A 20279-nucleotide genomic window follows, 5' to 3' on the forward strand; every position below is an offset into this window, starting at 1 on the left:
AATCAGCTGGAGGGAATCATTAGGTAGAGAACTGTCTGGATTTTATTCCTGGTTGGGGCGGTTGGCGGTTTGGGTGCATTTAGCAAATTTCATTGAACAAAGTTGGCTTAATTATATGATAGTTGGCTTTAATAAACTTGTTTTATTATATTTTATTTTTAGCCTAAATGTCTGAACTATGTTGGAGTTTATGTTTGCAAATGATCAAGTGGGAATATTTATTTACCAAGTTTTATTTTATCAACATAGGGATGTTTAAATTTTTTTTTATCTAACTGGAGCAGCTAAATCTTTGACTCAGTTTATTTTTTTGAGGTTTTTCTCTCATATTCATTTACAAATTATTTATATATATATATATATATATATATATATATATATATATATATATAAATTACTTTATAATTCAGATTTTCTTTTTTAGATGTAAATTAATACAGAGAGTGAGAACATTGTCCTTCAGAAGAAGTATTCTAACTTCGGAGATTTGATGGTGGCGATATGAAATCAAGCCTATTTTGTGATATGTACTCTAGATTAAAGAAGGGAAAACACAGAAATCCCTCTTGCTTCTTTAAGGGAATCTGAAGGCATTCCTAGAGCAGAAGGTTCTGGTTCTGCCTTGGGATCTCCTCCCACTGGGACATTCCCAGAAGACCATCAAAGGAAGGCCCACTCTCACTCTGATCCCTTGATATGGAAAAGAGTAAAAGAACCGAAACATTTTCAGCAGAAGGAGATCTAATTGTGGCATCTTTGTTATATTTGCTTGTATCCAGAAGTTTCATGTAATGGTGGTAGGAATATAGATTTACCTGTAAATTCAAAGTGTTATCTTTTAGCCCAGACCATGACATAAAGGAACAACATCCTCATTATGACAAACAGAGCTCCAATCCATCTTCAATCTGTAATTAACATACTTCAACTCCTCCATTTGTGCATAACCAAGTACTGAATATACATTATGCAAACCTGAGTGGATTTAAGGGTAAAAACAAATTATGATTAGAGATTATAAAGGAGGAGGACACAATCGTCTTCCTAGAGGTGATTTTTGCGTTGTCTCCATGTTATTTTGTTGACTGAACAGTGCATACACACAAAGAAGCTGATTTTCCTTTATGAATATAAAGAATGAGAAGTTGTTTGGCATTCAGAAGGTTGCAGGTTCAATTTCATCACATTTCCAAGTGTTCTTAGCCAGAACTCTGGACATGTTTCCTACCAGATCTTCATGTTAGTAATAATGTCAGTGCAGATAGATGACTGTAAAAGTGCAGATGGGCGTAAAGTAAAATCTTTTGACTGGTCTGAATGGTCTATAAAAGTTCGAAACAGCTTTAGTTTCTTTGCCAGTTAGCTGAAATATAAAAAAGTATATTTGTTAATTCCTTTTCAAAGAAGAGCAATCACTTTTATGGATTTCCTTAATGGCTCTAAATGTAGGTGTAAATACACTAAAAGCAGATCAAACCCACAGATCTGGGTTTTTATAGCATGGATGCTTTACTTCTCTAATATCACATCTGTTAGGTTAGAAAACTGCCTCAAACTGCTGGGATTGGTCACAACTCACCGAGTGACATATCCGAGTTAGTTTGGCCAAATTGAAATGTGAGCACTCACGATGAATTTAATTTTAGATGTGAACTAAAAAGACCAAAAATAAACAGACTTTTTTTGTACACAGTCATAAAATATAAATTATGTATAGATAAAAATATGAAGCTATACAGCCGTTTGATTGGAAAGAAAGCTTGTATCCAAGCGATTAGGGTCTCTGATCTTTTGTTTTCCAGGTCTTTTCAAGTATTTGAAGCAAACCATATATTCTTTTACCATTTCAACCTGTATCTTCCTTGTGTGTACAGAGGCTTTATACTTGCTGTTTTCTTTAATCTAACCTGGGTTGGGATTGGGTCTAAAATGAAAAGTGGTTGAGAGGAAAACATGATTCTGGACATGAACAAAAACATTTATCTCTGAAATCCGTTCTTCCGCAAGTGATTTTCATTTAGCATCTATTCCATGGTGTACCATGAGACCAAGTCAGCTAGAACGACTGAAAAGTTTATAAAGTTTTACAAAAGAGTTTTGTCTGTTTATCTTTTACAGTTTCTTAGAAATTGAGCTTGAAAAGGTAAAATGCACAACAAAACAAACTCCTACAAACAACGAATTATTTTAAAGTTCATTTAGTCAGCAATATATTTTGACACTAATAAACTATTTTTGCAGGCAAAGGCCTTCGAGAACTTATTATTCATTTGGTGTTGTGTGTTTGTACGAGTTCAAAACATTTTCTGTTTACACTGGGGGCGTTCTCTTCCTTTGCTCCGCTCTGATGGGCGTCTCCAGCATGTAGCCCTTTGGGACCATATGGGGACAGACTTGGGGCAGTAATGAGACCAACATAGACTTACTGTCACGCTTGGATGTAAGGTCACACCCAGACCAAAAAAAAGAAAGAAAAAAACCCTCAGTATTTTAGCAAAGCTTTGCAAAACAGCTGAAACAAATGAATAAATCCCCCTGATGAGGCAAATAATGCAAAATTGCATGCCTGATTTAATTAACTTACCAAATTATTTAACATCAATAAACAACGTTGACTTTGTGATATAATTTTCTAACCCATGAGAGCTCAATAGAAAGATAATAATAACAAATATATGTTGAATACAAGTAAGAATTTACTTGGAGTATTTATTGTGACTTATGTATGAACCAAGAAAGATGGCAGAAGATGAAAGTACATAAAGGAAAGGAAGTGGGACAGATGTCTGTGCTTTTACTGTGAAGCAGCCACAGTGGGCCACACTGCTAATATTAATTCTGACAGTGAATAAAGCTTTTCTTCAATGAGCGCAATGTTCAAACTAACACGATAGCTTATTGTTGGGAGGTCATTTTATTTATCAATACCTCATAACTACATTCTCAGGCATCTTTAAACCCAAGCAAAAAACAGGACACCTTCCAAAGATACATAAACAATGTTGTAAAAACTTAGAAGTACTTCAACCCTTAGATTTCTTCTGCTTTTTTCACATGTAAACATTTCAGATCATCAAATCTATTTCATTAACAGACAAGATAATGTGAGTAAATAAAAATAAATTAGTTTTTAAATGAGGATGACATCTTAGAAAAAGTCCACCCTAACTATTCTGGGCATTTTTTAAAAAGTTATTAACCTCTAAACTTATTAACTGCCAGTGCCACCCTTGGCAGCAAAGACTTGCTGCGGAAGAAATTTTTGCCAACTCTGAGTCAGATTTGGAAGATTTCTGAGTATTACAGCCCATTACTGCAAACGGATACTCTGACATTTTCCTTCAAAACTTTCTGTTAGAGATGGCTCCATTAATTACAGCAAATAGTCCAGGCCCTGAAGTAGCAACTTATCCCTATGCATTTTTCTGAAATAAAAATGCACTGAAGTTTAAGGTGGTGGTGTAAGAAAGGGCAAGAAAGTTAAATTTTATTTCTCTGTAAGGCACCATGAAAGTATTCAACATCACACATAAAGTTATCAGCAGACAGAGCAGTCACAGCTTGAAGAACCACGAAAGATGCTTATTGGCAAGTGAGTTTAAAAATTACAATTAGTAGTAACTCCAGCAAATATAAAGCCCTAAAATTCAAAGCTTATAATGACGTTTGAGTAGCTGATATATTATTTTTTCAAATGACTGCTAGTACAATGTTTGTTACTTGGTCTAATTTAAAAAAATAGAACTAAACATCAGTATAAAGAATTACACCAATGTTGGTCTAATAAAAAAAAAACTGTTACTTGTTCAATCTGGTATGAACCAGACTGAACAAATAAAAAACTGTCGGGTAGAGAAACAGGCGGTCTAAAGACATAAATGTTTGACAGAAATTGACATTAATCCCAGATTTATGTGCATGTTTTTAAATTTTTAGGGCCAGTTGATGAACAGCCTTTGTATCCATTAGCTTACTGTTTTTTGTTGTTTTTTGGGAGGGGGGCTTGTTTTATTTACTTGGGTGTCATCACCTGGCCCATCAATTATCTCAATAACCTGATCTTGAGTTTTCTTTTTAACAGCTATAAAGCCGAAAACAACAATAATTTTACCAGCACTGAGGGGAGAAAACTAGGTTTTAATGTGGTTAACCTCCAGCAGCAGTACATTTCTTTTTTCAGACAAGAAAGTAGACATTGCCTCTACCTTTTGAAAATGCAATGCATCACAGAGCAAATTGATAATTCAAAATCCTCCATGAGTTGTTGGAGAGGGAAACTCTGATTTCAACCTCTTGAAGCATGGTAATATTTGTCTTGATGCCATTTTCGCGCCCAGCCATGACCCCTTGCAGTTTATGTGCTCCGATATCACACAGCCGGATTCAGCACAGCGGGAACAGAGACAGTGAAACCAATGCATTGCTTTGGCGCTACAGTGCTACACGTTGGAAGAAAGACAGACAGGATTATTATGCTGAAGGAAGTGCAGGTACACACACACATAGCCCTGTTCGCTGCCCTCACTGGCAAGCTGAATAGGCCTCATTCAGACTTACCAGCATGCTTGGCAGCCTCGGCAGTGACTGAATCTTCTTAGTGCTGCTGATGGGCTGAGATGAGCTAAAGTGGTAAGCCTGTCTCCATTTACGCCGAGAAGCAAACCAGTCTGTCATACAAGTGGTGAGCATATGCTATGGCAGACAGCTGCCTCTCTCTGGTCTTTTTGTCCATCCGGGCTGCGCTCCGCTGAGGGACTACCAATTTAAGCCCATTAACAGGGTGTGTGTGCTTGTGTGTGATTAGGCTGAGGAAGAAATAAGACTACTGAGTTTTTCCTTCAGTGGGTTTTCCCCCCCGCTCCCTCTGACCACTCATAGCTGTGTATACAAACAGACAAACGAGACTTGTTGGTCGTGCTCTCAGCACATGGGTCTGTGCTTCACTAGCGTTACATCAAAGGCCTTTTTATTTGCTGGCTTTGCTTGACGTCAAATCCCCATCAAGTTCCAGAACTCCTGGACATTGTAGGATTTTCCAGTGGAGACACATTAAGGTTTGGCAAAAGACACGCTGCAATTTCTTTTCCAAATTTCTCATCTCTAGAGTCAGACTGAGTACACGTGAAACACAAACCCATTCACATACAACAAACTCATTAATCCTTTATGAATTACTCAGTAAAAACACACACAATGTCCACAACAAGACATATATGTTTAATTATCTCTTGGAATGAGGGTTTAGTGTGGGAAAAAAAAATCTTTATACGAGCAGTGTCCAATACTGAGCCGGTGTCCTGCATATTTTACATTTGTCTTGGCTTAATGGCTTAATTATGTCTGCATTGGCCTGTTAATGACCCATTGATTTACTTGAGGTGTATTAAAGCAGAAACACATCTAAGCTATGCAGGAGACCTCTATCCAAAGGGTGAAAATAAACATCAATACTTTATACATTAATACTGGAATAATTATTGTCAGAGGTGCTTTGTTTTTAAGTAAAATGAGTATTATATTCGCCTAATAAGACATAACATGTTTAACCTTTCCTAGTAAGGAAAGCTATAAATTAATAATTTTCTCATTAGTAGAAGAAGAAAAGCCATTTTACAGTTCATGCTTTGCAGCAGTAAATGTTAGATGTACTTTCACTGTTGTAAAATATGAATTTAAAGGATTTACTTATTTCTCAGAGCTCTGAAAATTAACTTTATTACTAAAAGCTTGTCACCTTCCTATTGGTCGTACATATAATAATATATACCCACTGCGATATACACACAGATAACATGTCAAACAATTTCTTGTGTAGATAAAATCTGTTTCTTAAAGCTCCGTCTAGTTGCAGCTAGCATCAGTGTTGCCAATCTATCTTTTTACATCCTGAAAATTGTGATATATTGCACAGTAGTGAGTTTAAAAAAATAAAATTGGCAGAATGGGACACAGGAGAGCGTAAACACCAGAAAAAACCATAAACTATTGTAATAATACTGGGGTTTTCCCTCTAAACAACAATGGTGGAAAAACAGTGCAGTAATTTTGTTGTTGGTTGATCTGCCTTATTTACTGCAATGGCCCTTTAACAAAACACCAAGTGCCTTTTGCAAAAGGGACTTTTAAAGAACAAACATCTTTGTAATCCACTTTAACAATTTAAATAGATCAAACAAAGAGAAAAAACGCAATTGACAGTGAAACGGATCACTTCATTTGTGATACAAACACAGAAGCAGTAACCGACTGCAGCTCGGAGGGACTACTGGACGAGGACTCGCCTCACTGTGAGTGCTTCAGAAAGTCCAACAGCAGAATCCCTGTTAGCTGAAAACACTGTTCCCACTTTATACATGTAATTTTTGGAGGTTGGAAATGTGACATTAAATCAAAATAAAACTGCAGCACTTAAAGGCAAGTCTGGGCTGAAAACTCATTTTGATTTGGAATTTTCTCCAAAATACTGTTGATGTGTTTTCTCAAAAGTTGTATGCAAGATAAACTAGTGATATTACATAATGTTCTTATACATATGTTTTAGGACTTCATGTGAATTATGCTTTCAACACAGTTGACCTTGATTTTTATGTCAAACTATGTAGAGAAAAACACAAAAAGTTGTCATCTTCAAACTAAAACTGATGGAAATTTCTGTTCACTTCCTTCCGAACTCCAGCTTGGCATTCATGAGTGAGATGAGAGAAAGCTACGCAGCAGCTGGCATCTTCCATTATTTATCTTCTAAATTAAATCTTAATAAATCAGATAAAGTGGATTCCCAATAATATGCCAATCACATGAATGTGACTAATACTGAAGCTTTTCCAGCAGCCAAACGCTCAAGTATCCGGCAAAGTCGACAGCAGCTGCTGAGAGTAGGCATCCTGGGAATGTGACAACAGGAGGAACACAAGAGGCAGTGGGGCTGTCTTCAGGCACCGCAGCTAGAGTGGATCTGCCCAGAAACACAAGTCCTCTCAGACCCGCACACATTTCTCTGACTGGTTAAAACAGTAAATAATATCTCATGGAAAACAAATCTAAATGAAACTTGAAACTTTCCCCTGTCCTCTGAAATCTCCAGAATGTTTTTCACAAGAGAATTTCAGGAGAGACAAAATATTTTTATTTTGTGATATTGAATCTGATCGTCATCAGTTTTGTTAGGGAGTACTTTCACACTGCTAAGTAAATTTCTAGGAAAATCCTAGGTTCTCTTAATAGGAAGCAAAACCCTGATAAAATCAGACAGTAATCACATACCCTGTTTTTGTGAAGTCGAAGGCAGTCCATGTTCTCAAATCCTGCTCCACATCCAGAATATTACAGCCATGAAATGAGAACTCCAGAGGCATTCAGTGTCTGCAGAGCTGTCTGAGCCAGCATACAGTATCCCACCACATCCTGTGTTTCCACACACGCATGAACAGAAAAACACATTCGCCGCTGCTCCCTGAGCGCCAGGGAAAAGCAGCTGAAATCAGACTTTGAAGGAGATGGTTATGTTAATTAAGCTTTACTGAATTAGGAGAAAAATAGTGTCTGCCTTTCATGCGTCTGGAAACTTTGCGCTCATATGAGAGAGGAGGAACCAGAACGCGTGTGTGTCTGCGTGTATTCTCCACAGTGGGGCAGGGGGCAGCTGCATGCTGCATGAAAGAAAAAAAAAACATGTGTGGCTTTTGCCTTAGCAGCAACAGGGTCATACTGAAGCACTGAAAGAGGCTAACAGGCATAAAATCTATATGTAGCGGTGTCCTAGCCAAATCCACATGTGCAGTGCAGAGTCCTTTCCTCAAGCGGAACCATCTTGTCACACTACAGCCAAAGAAATTCAGTCCCTTTTATTAGAATTTTATGTGACAGAACCACATAAGACAGAACTTGACAGCAAAGTGGAAGGTAAATGATGCATGATTTTAGAAGTATGCATGAGAAAAGATCCCAGATAACTCATGATATTTCAGATTATGTCAGAATGTTTACTGAAATGGAAATATGGAACATAATTGAGTGAAATTTCCAGTTTGTTCTGACATACACAGACACTGTTTCGTTGCTTTCCTGATGGAATGACGTCAATCTGATAAGCAAGAAAGTTTATTCATTTTTCCTTCAATATCCCTTTGGGGCCTCTGTAAAAAGTGTAGTGTGTAGTTTAATTTTTTCCTTCTGATACCCCTAAATAAAATTCAAGGCAACCAGTCGGATTCAAAAGTCACTCAAATGTCTGCATGTTGAATGTTATCTCAGTAGAAATCCAGCAACTTCATTTACAACTCAAAGGTATTTTTAGTGAGCAAACAGCATCATGAAGACCAAAGAACAAGCAGAGGAACAAACTTAGGTTCTGAAACTATAATCACAAGCTTTAAGCTTTGTCTACCTAAAGTGATAAGGGTGGGTAAGGAGAGCATACAAAAGGTCCATGGCAGCTCTGGAGGAGCTGCAGAGATCCACAGCACCAATGGAAGAATTGACTTATGAAGGAAGCTGTAATTAAATCCACAATGTTCGAACTGCAAGACCATGACTTTACGCACAGCTGCACACAAATCAGGTTGGATACACTAGTGAAATGTGATTGTGGCAGCACCATGCTGTGAGGTTGCTTTTCTTCAGCAGGGAAAGGAAAGTTGGTCACAAGTTATAGGAAGATAGATAGTTCTAATTCTACTGTGGTTCATTTTACATAGCAGGACAACAACGCTGAACATACAGCGACAGCTACACTGGAATGATTTAGATCAACACATTTATGTATAAAAAAAGCTTTTTAAAATAATGATTCTTTCCATCTCATAATTTTGAGCTACTTTTTTAAATCCCAACCGAATACACTGAAATTTCTTGCTAATATTTTTATAGCTGAAACCATTAATCATATTAATTGTGATGAATCGATTAGCCATTTGCTGAAAGAATACCGCGCTCAGAGCAGAAAATAACATATGAAAACATAAATCTTTGCGTTTAAGATGGAATAAAAAAACACCTTTCTCTGTAAATATGTCCTCAAGTGGAATAGTTTTTGTTTAATCCGCTTCAAATTACGGATTAATCAGTTAATCTTGAGAATAATTGATTGATTAATCAGTTACTAAAATGATCATTAGTTGAGGCCCTAAAAATATTGTATAAACTCAAAAGATACGGTCAAAATGAGGAGCTAAACCGACAGAGATGGAGAGAAATGCAAGTGAGACCCAACGACTTCGCAAAACAACAAACATCAAAAAGCTACGGACAGGCAGAGAGGAGATGTTGAATGGGTATCTGTGTGAGTGTTTGTGTGTCTCTATGGCTTACCTCCACTATCTCTGTGCAGGCATGGAAGACGAGCTGCTGCTTCTGGGGATCTATGACAGCCACCTGGACCAAAGCATTGGGCTTCCTGTCTCTGCCCGAGGCCGCCAGATCATTACAGGCTTCGCAAAGGAAGAGAGGGAGGACAGGAGAGCCAAGAGGTAGAAGAGAGAGGAGATAAAGAGAAGAGGAAGAAGAAGAGAGTGACAGATGAGAAGATTATCCTTTATGATGCATGCATAAGAGAGAAGAATCACACAAAGTGTTGTCACAAATGACAAAAAATGACGGAATAACTGTAGATAAACACAATAAAAAAGAAGGCCAACAGTAGTTTATTATAATCTTCTGTCAGATTAAACATCAAATGACTAAGAGCTAGAAATCTGCTTCAACACAAAGGAGGAGGAAGACAGTCTGCACGTAGAGAGATTTCAACCCTAAAAACACAATAATGGTTTGGAGAAATGAGTAAAAATATGTGGACACACAGATACACAAATGCTGCATCAGCACCTGATTAAAATGCAGCCAGACAACCAGAGCTCCTCCTGGCAATGAGATATCAGTTTTATTATGGCTTTCATTTCTGACATCAAAAGCAGCTTGTCGCTCAGATTTCAGAGACGGCGAGGCCCAAACCTAAACTCCACCCTAATCTCTAAACCCTCAGACTTTACTGCCTTTACAGCCGCTGCGCCAGAGGATGTGAGTTTGTGAGGGCTCCTAACAGTTCACAAAAGAGGAAGAAGTCCCACCAAGAGATGCTGCATGCTTACAAAAAAGTGCAAAAAAATACAAACTTATTTATTTAACAGCTGAAATGTGGGGGTAAAGCTTTTTTATTTTGCATCTATTAACTCTGTTTACAACAAATGTTTTGGTAAACTCCCCAAAGCCCATGAAAACTGACAGCATTATGAATAACATGTGCATATTTAACTATAAGTGCAATAAACCGCCAATGAAACCAGATGCTTCAACTAACAATAACTTCTTATTCAACATCATTCCTGCAAAGAATTACATTCTAAGAAAGTTAGCAAATTTTTTTATACTTTATGTCCTAAAGATTACAAAAATTCCTTAGTCACTTTATCTACGTGCTTCCAGTACTTACAGTAGCACTATGAGAACTCGTCATTCTCATGAATGTCATATTATTCATAAGCTTCTAATGAGTCATTTAATCAGTTGTTGATTTCCTCTAACTCACACAGACTGACGAACTGTTGTCAACTTTATTTAGCTCTATTACTCTGTAAAAGAAAGCTGATTTCCTGAAGTCCAAATGGTGCATCAGACTCAGGAACAAAGGGGCTATAAGAGACATAATTTTGCATGATTCTAGATAGGCTGAATGCAGTGTCAAGAAAACTACTGATCTATTGGGATTTTATCAGCAAACATCTCTCAAATTGACAAAGGAACATCCAAAAAAGAAAAACATACCCTGACAGTAGCAATGGGGCTGCAATAGCAGAAGACCAGAAGACTCCAGCTAAGAACAGGAGACTGATGTTACAATCAGACTAGAAAAGTTCAAAGAGTTCAATGAGTCTTGATTTAAGATCCAGCACTCTGTTTGCAAGGTCAAAGTTTGGCAATAACTTCATTAAAACATGGATTCATCCCGTCTTGTTTCAACAAGGGACAACACAAGAATATTTTCTCCAAACACTTTGGATCCCTTCGTACCAACTACACAATATCTAAACACCAATGTCAAGGTCACAAAGGTCACAAAGTCCATTACTTTACCACTACAGTATACCCAATTTCTGATGGCTACTTCATTCAGGATAATGCAACATGTCACAAGCTCTCAACAGTTCAAATTGGTTTCTAGAGCATAACAATTAATTCACCATACTCCAAACACTAGTGGGGTGGTCCATCCATAAGAGGAACTACATCCTTCTTTGGCCATTTCAAAATAAATTGCATATTTTACATCATTGTCCCATTGTCCCACCCTGTTGTCTAATTTATAACCATCTAATCTGAACATGAGATAGCTAAAGATGTTTGGAAATAACCAGGTATTTATAAACTACAAACTACTCTGTTGCTGTCCACAGTAAAGTCAGTTTGTGCTACCATGGTCTGACTAAGAAAGACGGCCATATTCAAAATGTAACACCTCTAGGCTTACAAAAAGTTTCACCTGGCTGAATAGATGACCCAAATGCCATTTGGAGAAAGGTTTCATGGTATGTTGGTGCAAAGATGGAGGTATTTCCCCCCAATTGCAAGAAGTGTGAACAACTCAGAATGAATCTTTTAAATCCAGCAGGTATCAAATGCAATGCAGTGGTGGCGTTATCATGCTAAGCAGCTACTTTGATGCCAGTGGTGCTGATGCATTGTGCAAAGTGGGTGGAATAATAAGAAGGGAGGAAAAAAGAATCATCAACTTGATCTCAAATTTGGAGCTGGATGCGTAAAACTTGGGCACTGTTCCAACAGAACAAACACACATAACTAAACTTGGAAAGGATAGAGCAGGCTAGCAACAAACCTGGGGAGTGGCCTTAAGATTAGCCCTTTAAAATGCTAACATCACTTATAAGTGGTAGAATCCACTTTTAAAGGATTCTTACCATTTCTGGTGATAAGAGCAGTCAAATAATTGTCTACAATGTCTTCCAAAATCTCTTTGGTGTCCATGCAACTTGCCAGATGACAATGTTATGCTACTCTGTATAAATGTATTGTCTATTGTGGCATCACAAAAGTTTTTTTGTTTCTGGCTTGGCAGGGGCCTTGGAGAGTAAGAGTGTAACAGCAAATTAAGGTAGCCCAGAGACTTAATTCACTTATCCTGCTTCAAAGTTTGTGTTTTAATCCTGAAGGTCATTACTGCAAAATGAACTTGGTAATAATTATTTACTAAAACTCCATTGAACAAAATAACCCCTACTGATCCCATCAAGACCAAGCATTGTAATCTCTTTATTAAAGTCAGGTTTAAATTACTTCACTGATCTTAAGAGTGAAAGAAACTTGAAGCCTTGAATAGGGAAAATAGTCATTTCTATGGTTACCGCTATTTCTTAACAAAAGCAGGAAGATGTGACTCCTGTATTTATATCTGCCTAACAGGAACAGCTAACACTGACATTCAGACAGATACATTTAATGTCTCTCATTCCTTTGTGTTAATTGGCATCTATGCATACTCCCCTAAGTGTATAAAATACATTTTCCCCAGTAATGTGCTTGGATTTTATCTGAAAACTGTATTTTATTTGTCCGGGCCTAAATTCTGGCATCTATCCAGTTATTGATCTGCACTTGGAGCCCATTCTGTTTCACACTTTACTCTGGAAAAATAAAAAGGTGCTTGTATTTACTCGTCAACGTTTCAAATGAGTTAAATCAAGATGCAGTGTTTCTTTATCATTTATGCAAAAGTAATTCTTGTAGATTGTACAAAGCAGCAAACAACCTAGTTTTAACGTTTACTCAATATTCAAACAACTTTGCAAACTGGTAAATCAATCTTCATCTACTGTGAAAACTACAAAATTTTCACATTATCCAACAGGAACAGAGAGCTGATTCTGCTACTGGGTTTCTTATGAGAACAGCAACACAAATAAAGCCAGATTTAATGAGCATTTCTTACAAGTTTACCGCAAAAAAGCAGAGCTATAAAAAAGCAACCACTTTTAACAGGCAAGTTTTACAGCGTCTTTGAATCTTTCACTTTTATAAAACTTACCTTTTATAAAAACTAAGCCAAAAATAAATTCTCACATCTTAAATTGCTGATAAATCATTGCCAGTTGAGGCAAATAAAGAAAAATTGAGTGAAAAGGTCTTTACGTTTCTCTAGTTTAGTTTGATTCATTCTAGGTTTGTACTAGAAGAATCACAATTTCCGTTAGTTATTCACCACCACCCATGACAAAGTTAAACACTAAAATACAATTCTGACTTTTAGAACTATTTTAGCCTGGCTATATGCAATCACACACCAACTGGAATCACTGAGAATAGAATCTGTGATTTAAAAAAAAGTGCTTTTTCAATGCTCCTTTTTTAAAAATGCATGAAGCATCATCAGTTTTCTTTTCTGGTCACGAATGAATGAGATTGTACATCTCGATAATGAAGTTCTGATAATGTGGCACATAAAATATATTTGACATTTACCAAGACCATAACAAAATAGGAATTAAGAATGAAGGTGAGGCTGGAGGAGCATCTTGTCCCGCACAAGAATCCTCAGCATCCGCATCCCCCAACAGTGTGTTCTCTCCATTTCTTTGTGTCTTTATCTTTTAGCCTTTGAAGTAAATGGCAAAAATGCATAAACTTGTCCCTATGTACTATGTAAGGCAGGGGTGGGCACTCCTGGTCCTCGAGTGCCGATGTCCTGCAACTCTTAGACGTCTCCCTGGTCCAACACAGCTGACTCCAAGAGCTGAATCACCTCCTCAGTGCAGTCAGGTTCTCCAGAGTCCTGCTAATGACCTCATTATTTGACTCAGATGTAGAGATACATCTAGAAGTTGCAGGACACCGGCCCTCCAGGACCAGGAGTGCCCACCCCTGATGTAAGGTATGCTTTCTAGATGTTTTCCTTTAGATAATTTTTGGAACTTTTACTCATATGTTGCAGATCCCAAGAAACTGTCAAGATCTTTACTTATGGATGATAAGATTCCTCTTTAGTTTCTATAGCTATAACATAAGATCTTAGTAATTACCTTGTAAATACAAAAGTACTTTTCAAATTTTAGTAAAGAGTTATGTACTCTGTCTTAAAACATAGTGTATGATCTATTTTTTTTTTCTCAAAGTAGCTAACTGTACCATCGGTCAGTCTGCTGAGTAAAAAAGGCAGTCCATGTTCTACATTCAAATCCTGTGACATCAATTTCACAAGGGCTTTGGATTCTATTAAACTAAATCACATCTACCAATTCATTTAGATCTCCAGGGAATGTCTCATCATGAGACCTGCAGTTATTTAAATGCCACAACTCAATCTGTCACAATAAATTAAAGCCTTACTGACGTTCATAAAAACTTTGTACTGTTGAGCCGACAGTAAATTTTACTCAAAAAATAGTAAAAGTCTGAGATATGGAGGATATTCCATGAGAGAATTATGGACAGGATCAAAAGAATAATAACTTTAGAGAAAAGGATATTCTGTACTATCAGATGTAGGAGAGTGCCGTGTCTGCATTGTCTTAGGCACAGAAGAGGGGCAGAGCTTTTAAATGTGCTGGCTCTGGTGATGGAAAAACCTGGTAACGCGCAACGAATGGTGAGTGTGACCAGGGAAAAGCTGGTGGAGGCCTGATTTGATAGATTTACAACTCACATTTGGGAAAGTTTCTCTTTAGTTCTGTGGACTCAGATGTAAGTCTGGATGCTGAAAGCCTCTGTTGTAAATTTAGTTTGTAGCAGATTTGGCCTGAAAGTCATTGGAGATTATTGAGGCAGAAACCTTCTGGTGGGAGCCATTATGGAAGGAGCAACAGTTGTGATGGTGGCAACAGTTGTGATGGTTTTGTTGACAGAGTGGCAAAATATAGAAAAGGTCAATTCTTACTCCAACAGAGCGGAATCAGCTCTGAACAGGCCTGCTAACGGGCCACTCATTTGATTCAGGTGTGTTGAAGCAGGGATGCATCTTAAAGTTGCAGGATGGTAGCTCTCGAGGACTCGGCTTGAGCATCCCCGCTTTAAAGGCTTTAGATAAAGGGCTCGCTTTTGACTTGATGTTTTATTTAACAGCTCCTCTGATCCCATTTAAGTTTAACCACAGAAAATTCAGAAAGAGAAGCTGTTTTGTGTGTTGTGTCTGCAACATGACATTATCTTTTCCATCAGAATATTTTAAGTTACTAAACACCTTATCTCTGTCATTGTCTTTCGATTGACAATTTACTTTAGCTTTTCGCTCAGTGATTATTTGTATATTTGTAAAACTAACTAAATGAGACAAAGGAAAAGTCACCAGGAAATAAAACTAAACCATAATGACAAACCCAGAGCTATTATAGCCCAGGTAGGCTGTGTTATGCTCAATTGGTACCATGGTGCCTGAAGTGTATGAAGAAAATATCCCTGACCATTACAACACCAAAAGCAGCCTAACCTATTAATGCAAGGCGGAATGAATCCATGCTTTCATCTCTCTGATCTCCACTCTCTGACCCCAGCAGAAATTGAGACTCTACAGACCAGGTAATGCTTTACCAATCTGCTGCTGTCCAATTCTGGAGAGCCTGTTGAACTATTCCTTCAGTTTCTGCACTTTTAGCTGACAAGAGTACCTTAAGCTTCAGTGTGTTGTGCATTCAAAAGATTTCATTCAAGATCCTAATTAGTATACATTTGTTGGAACAAGCGGTAATTTGCCTTTCAACCGTGTTTTTGATCGTCCCCCATAATTCCAAAAGATGATTGTGTGTAATAAAAATCCCAGTAGATCAGCAGTTTCTGAAAACCTCAATACCATCAGGCACAAGCATGCAGCGTTATGTCAAAGTCATCTCCAGCAAAACCAAAATGCATGGAGCTGGTGTTATATGATTGTCTGCTTTGTTCTTTGTGTAAATAAGCAACTACACTGACTGGAGTACATAATAAAGTGGCCGATAGGTTCCTGTTATAATGTTACATTTTAAGCTTATAGAATTATTTGCTATACAAAAATAATCGCCCAAAAAATATTTTTTACCTCATTCATTGCCAGAGCTGTAGAGGCAAAGTTTCTAAAGTATGAAATCTGTATAAGTACCAAAACTTTTGGCCATAACTGTAAATCCAGAATATAAGACAGCATCATTCAGTATCGGATTCTTTCTGCGGCTGGTGAAAAGGAAGCTGCAGGAGGGTCCTGTTAGGTATCCTGCAGCTCAGCAGACCTCATGCATCCTCTCTTAGGGGTTATTTTAATCTTATATTCCCCCTTTTGATTCCAGGCAGCAGAAATTTTGGACTTGCATTAAAGAAGTCTGGCATTTGCTTATGCAGGAGATAAAAGGCATTTCTGCTCGCATAAAACCATGTTCATATGTGCTGAAATCAGCAGCATCTATCAGCTTGTGTTTCAACTGCTCCTTTGTCATTACTGCAGTGACAAAAAGAGTTTACATTAGACTTGGTTATTCTGTGATAAATCATGCAAAGAGAGGGATCAGCTAAAAATACAAACTGACAAAGAAGGGACAAAGTAGACAAGTTGTTTACCAAGTCTCACAGGAACCTCAGAGGAGATTTACAGTGCTAATCAAAAGTTTGCATATAATCATTAAAAGGCATGAATGATTCTAAATGTATTTCATGCTTTTATTGATGCATTTGAAGTCTTTTTATCAAAGGGTCAAAATGATTATACGACATACAAGCTTGAGTTTAATGTGAGTGATTCCTGATCCACACGGTGTTATAAAACAGAAAGGTTCAAATATTCATACAGCTCCAATAATGTTGAGCTAAATGCCCACTAGCAGGTTGCACGTTGATTACATGATTTTTGTAGCCATCAGAAAGCTTCTGGCAAAATTCTGCCTAAACAACCTTCCTGGCAGAATTGGCAGTTTATTTAAATTGTTTTGTTCTTTGGCACAAGCTTTTATTCATAGTTTATGGATTTTAAGGTTATGGAATTAGCCATTCCAGATGATTAATATGTCCATCCCAAAACCAGTTTCTTTCAGGACTCCCGGTTCAATTCACCTAGCTGCTGATATTTAGATAAAGCTGGGTCCTCTGGACTTAATAAAGCACCATATTTTTTCTGATAATGAGCTTATTCCCACTCCGCACCAGCACTGTGAGTCTCCTATAAGTTCCATAACAGACTTGGTATAATAAGTTAAACATACAGGGATCAACATTGTGTGTTTTAGTATCGAGGGTGCTGATTTAAAGATTGAAACTGGAAGCGGTTTCCCTTTAAACACCCCAATAATGGGTTTCTCAAAGAAATGTGACGTTTCGATGAAAACTCTCCACTAAGAACCTTTATTACTGTAGGTGGGGGAGGCAGGAAAAGGAAATGGAGAGAGTGACGAGACAGGACAAGAGAGTCCCCCAGAGAAACATTTAGAGATTTAGGAAGGAAGTCTAAATGGAGGGGGGAGAGTGGAGGTAATGAGGGAGAAACATGGATGGAGGGAGGAGGAATATGGCTCATTAAAATGTCACAGACTCAAATAATGGATTGGAGAGCAAGAAAAAAAAAGGAGTGAACAAATTTGGAGTGGCTTCAAGAAAATTACATTTGCAGATCCTTCTGTTGATTACTACTGAATTGCCTTCCTTAGCTTAGGTGAAAATTAATTCAACAATGTTCCGACTGGCAATTTCAGTCAAGTTACTCAAACTGCCAAAGTAAATCGGAACTGATTCCCAAATTACCACAACAATTGTTCAATTTGAGTAATAATGTTTGCCCATTCTAGGAGACTTCAATTACTGCAGTGTATTTATTCAGACTGACTGGAATACGTTAATACAATACATCTTGGTCTTTCAAGATGAATTTTTAAGCAATGTGTTTTAATGCAGGAGGCTTCTGTGACCTCCAGAAGGAAACTGAATTCAGTGTAATGGCAGATGGGACCATGGGGGTTACAAATACATGCTCATCTCCAGAATGATTCATGTAATAATAAGAATTCATCACCTAAATCAAGTCAACAACATTGTCCTCTAATGCGTCACTGCTCTGGTCTGCACACCATTTTGTCTAGGAGTCTGGGGAAAATTTCTACATTTGTGTGTCGGAACGGTACGGGAGAGACAAACAAAAAGTATTACATCATTTCTTAAGTGAAGCAAAAATTATTGCGTTCAAAATATTGAAAAAGAAATTCTTGAAATTTGAAACATTTTTATCTAGTTCCCTCAAATCTGATACTGCTAATAAATTACAGTGCAAGCTGCTGGATTCACCTAATTAGTCTACCTGTGCTTGATTTAATCTCCCTATAAATCCAGGTGTTCTGTGAAGGAATGTCTGTTGAAGAATATTAGTCATTAGCTACACTACAGGACAAAGCAGGAAGTTGTGGCGGAGATTACTAGTAAAACAGAATTAGGTTGAAAAGCAATATTCCACCTTAGAATCTGAAACAGCATTTTTCCAAATTCATCATCCATAGATGGAAAGAGTTTGGCACGAATGCAAACCTAGAAAAACAAAACCTACCACCTAAATTCACAGAGCAAGGAGAAAATGAATCACAGAAGTGGTCAAGTGATCCAAGGGAAGAAATCCAGAGATCCACAGATAAGGTGAGAAAAATTCTCAACAGGCCATCTAGTCAATCAGCCAACAAATCTGACTTTTATGGAAGCATGGTAAGAAGAGTGTCAGATGAAGTCACTGCAGATTGCAACAAGCCATGCAGGAGAAACTTCAAACATGAGCTTCAATCAGATCGCTGTGTCGGTTTTCCACAAGAAAACCAAACCATATCAAAACCTGAGACTATTGGTCAAGTATTAACAATCTGTGGCAAGACTTGGGCCAAAAAATCTGATTCTTCTGACTCCAATGTTGAAAATATTGGACAAAGATGAAGGGATTTGAGCACCATGTAAAGTAAAGGTTTGTATAAAGGCTTTGATTTCTTTTTTGTTTTGTTTTTTGCTTTTCAGAAATCAAAGTTATGTGCATTTGATACTTTTAATATTTAATAAAACATTTAAATGTAATTTATCACAATAATTTATTAATGGTTTGAATGAACTTTACCTTGTATAATTTTAAGGGTGGGTAATTTTAGATGACCTGGGTGGAAAGACAAAAACAACAACAGCAACAACAAAGAAATGTTTTGGTTACTGCTAAAAAGTACCAGGATCATTAATCAGAGAAGAACAAAGACTTTACTGATGTAAATCTTCAGCTTTTGCTGAATTTAATCACAAAGCAGAAGTGATGTAACACTAAAGATGTCCCAGCTACAGCTTAAAGTTAAAGTTAATTGGAAAAAATAAAATAAAAAAACAGACATAACTTCTGTTTGTTTTGACTAGTGAGGATTATAGATGGAAATGTTTCTCTTAAACCTTCACATGAGTAGCTGTTCAAACAATTATGGTTTTTAATTTGTTTTTTTTAACCCATATGAGAGATATAGTTTTGCAGTCTTTCAGTTTCAACACTGATTTTTCATAATTTGTTTGTTGGAGATCTAATTTTGTAGGTTACGATATCAGTTGCATACCAAGGTAATGCTGTATTATTTTTTTTCCTTCAAACTTACACCAGTCTTATCTGATACAAAAACAATAACAAACCTAATGCTTCAAAACAAATCTGTTGTAATTCATGTACATTAGTTCCTTTACGCTTACTACATCCTGTTTATTCTCCGTCACACATTGTGCAAGAAAACCCACTTATATGTGAAAACTGTGGACTCCTACGTAAATAACTAAACCCTACTGCCAACATTTGTAACACCTGTCATTTTTAATGTGCATTTGTTTTAATATGAGCCTTTCTCTGTCTCTGCCTCGCTTTGACTAGTCATCAGCTGTGAAGCAAGCTCTTTACTTTCATTAAAGTGAAGACGCTGAGAGAATTATCGACTGCAGTTAAGACCAGAATTTACTGGTCATAACATAAAAGAAACCTCACTCGGAAAAATCTGAGCTTCTTCCACAGCAGCTTGTCTTTGACATTTTCAGATGATGTAACTAAATGAAATTATAGAAAATTCAATGAGTATCTCAACTCCTTTGAGAACAGGAAGGTTGCGTTAGAAAACAACAAATGTGCTTTTTTAAAAATGCAGCCATTCCTTGATTCAAATATATTCTGATCTTTGTGCATTTCTCGCCTTAAAAATTCAGCAGTTATCCGACGAAAGTACTTTGGTACATAATTAAATCTTGCTCTGGAAAGTGAAAATACTGATGGCATAAATTTAAAAAAACTACTAGAAGCGTTTCAAATTGCAGTGATGTGCAAAATGATTTTTCACATC

At 37.1% G+C, this 20279-nt stretch overlaps 1 protein-coding gene across 6 annotated transcripts in view; it reads right to left on the minus strand.

The window, feature by feature from the left end:
• inpp4b (inositol polyphosphate-4-phosphatase type II B) overlaps window positions 1-20279 on the minus strand; it is a 193642-nt gene that overhangs the window by 148782 nt on the left and 24581 nt on the right. For 4 of the 6 annotated variants that reach the window (XM_044113421.1, XM_044113422.1, XM_044113428.1 and 1 more), the window contains one exon: window positions 9310-9428. In XM_044113421.1, coding sequence (XP_043969356.1) covers window positions 9310-9428 — 119 coding nt within the window. Of the gene's footprint in view, window positions 1-4557; window positions 4703-7263; window positions 7396-9309; window positions 9429-20279 lie in introns of those variants that run through there. The other 2 variants (XM_044113424.1, XM_044113423.1) reach the window with 2 other exon arrangements.

The sequence above is a fragment of the Gambusia affinis genome, linkage group LG04, assembly GCF_019740435.1.
Source record: "Gambusia affinis linkage group LG04, SWU_Gaff_1.0, whole genome shotgun sequence".
NCBI lineage: Eukaryota > Metazoa > Chordata > Actinopteri > Cyprinodontiformes > Poeciliidae > Gambusia > Gambusia affinis.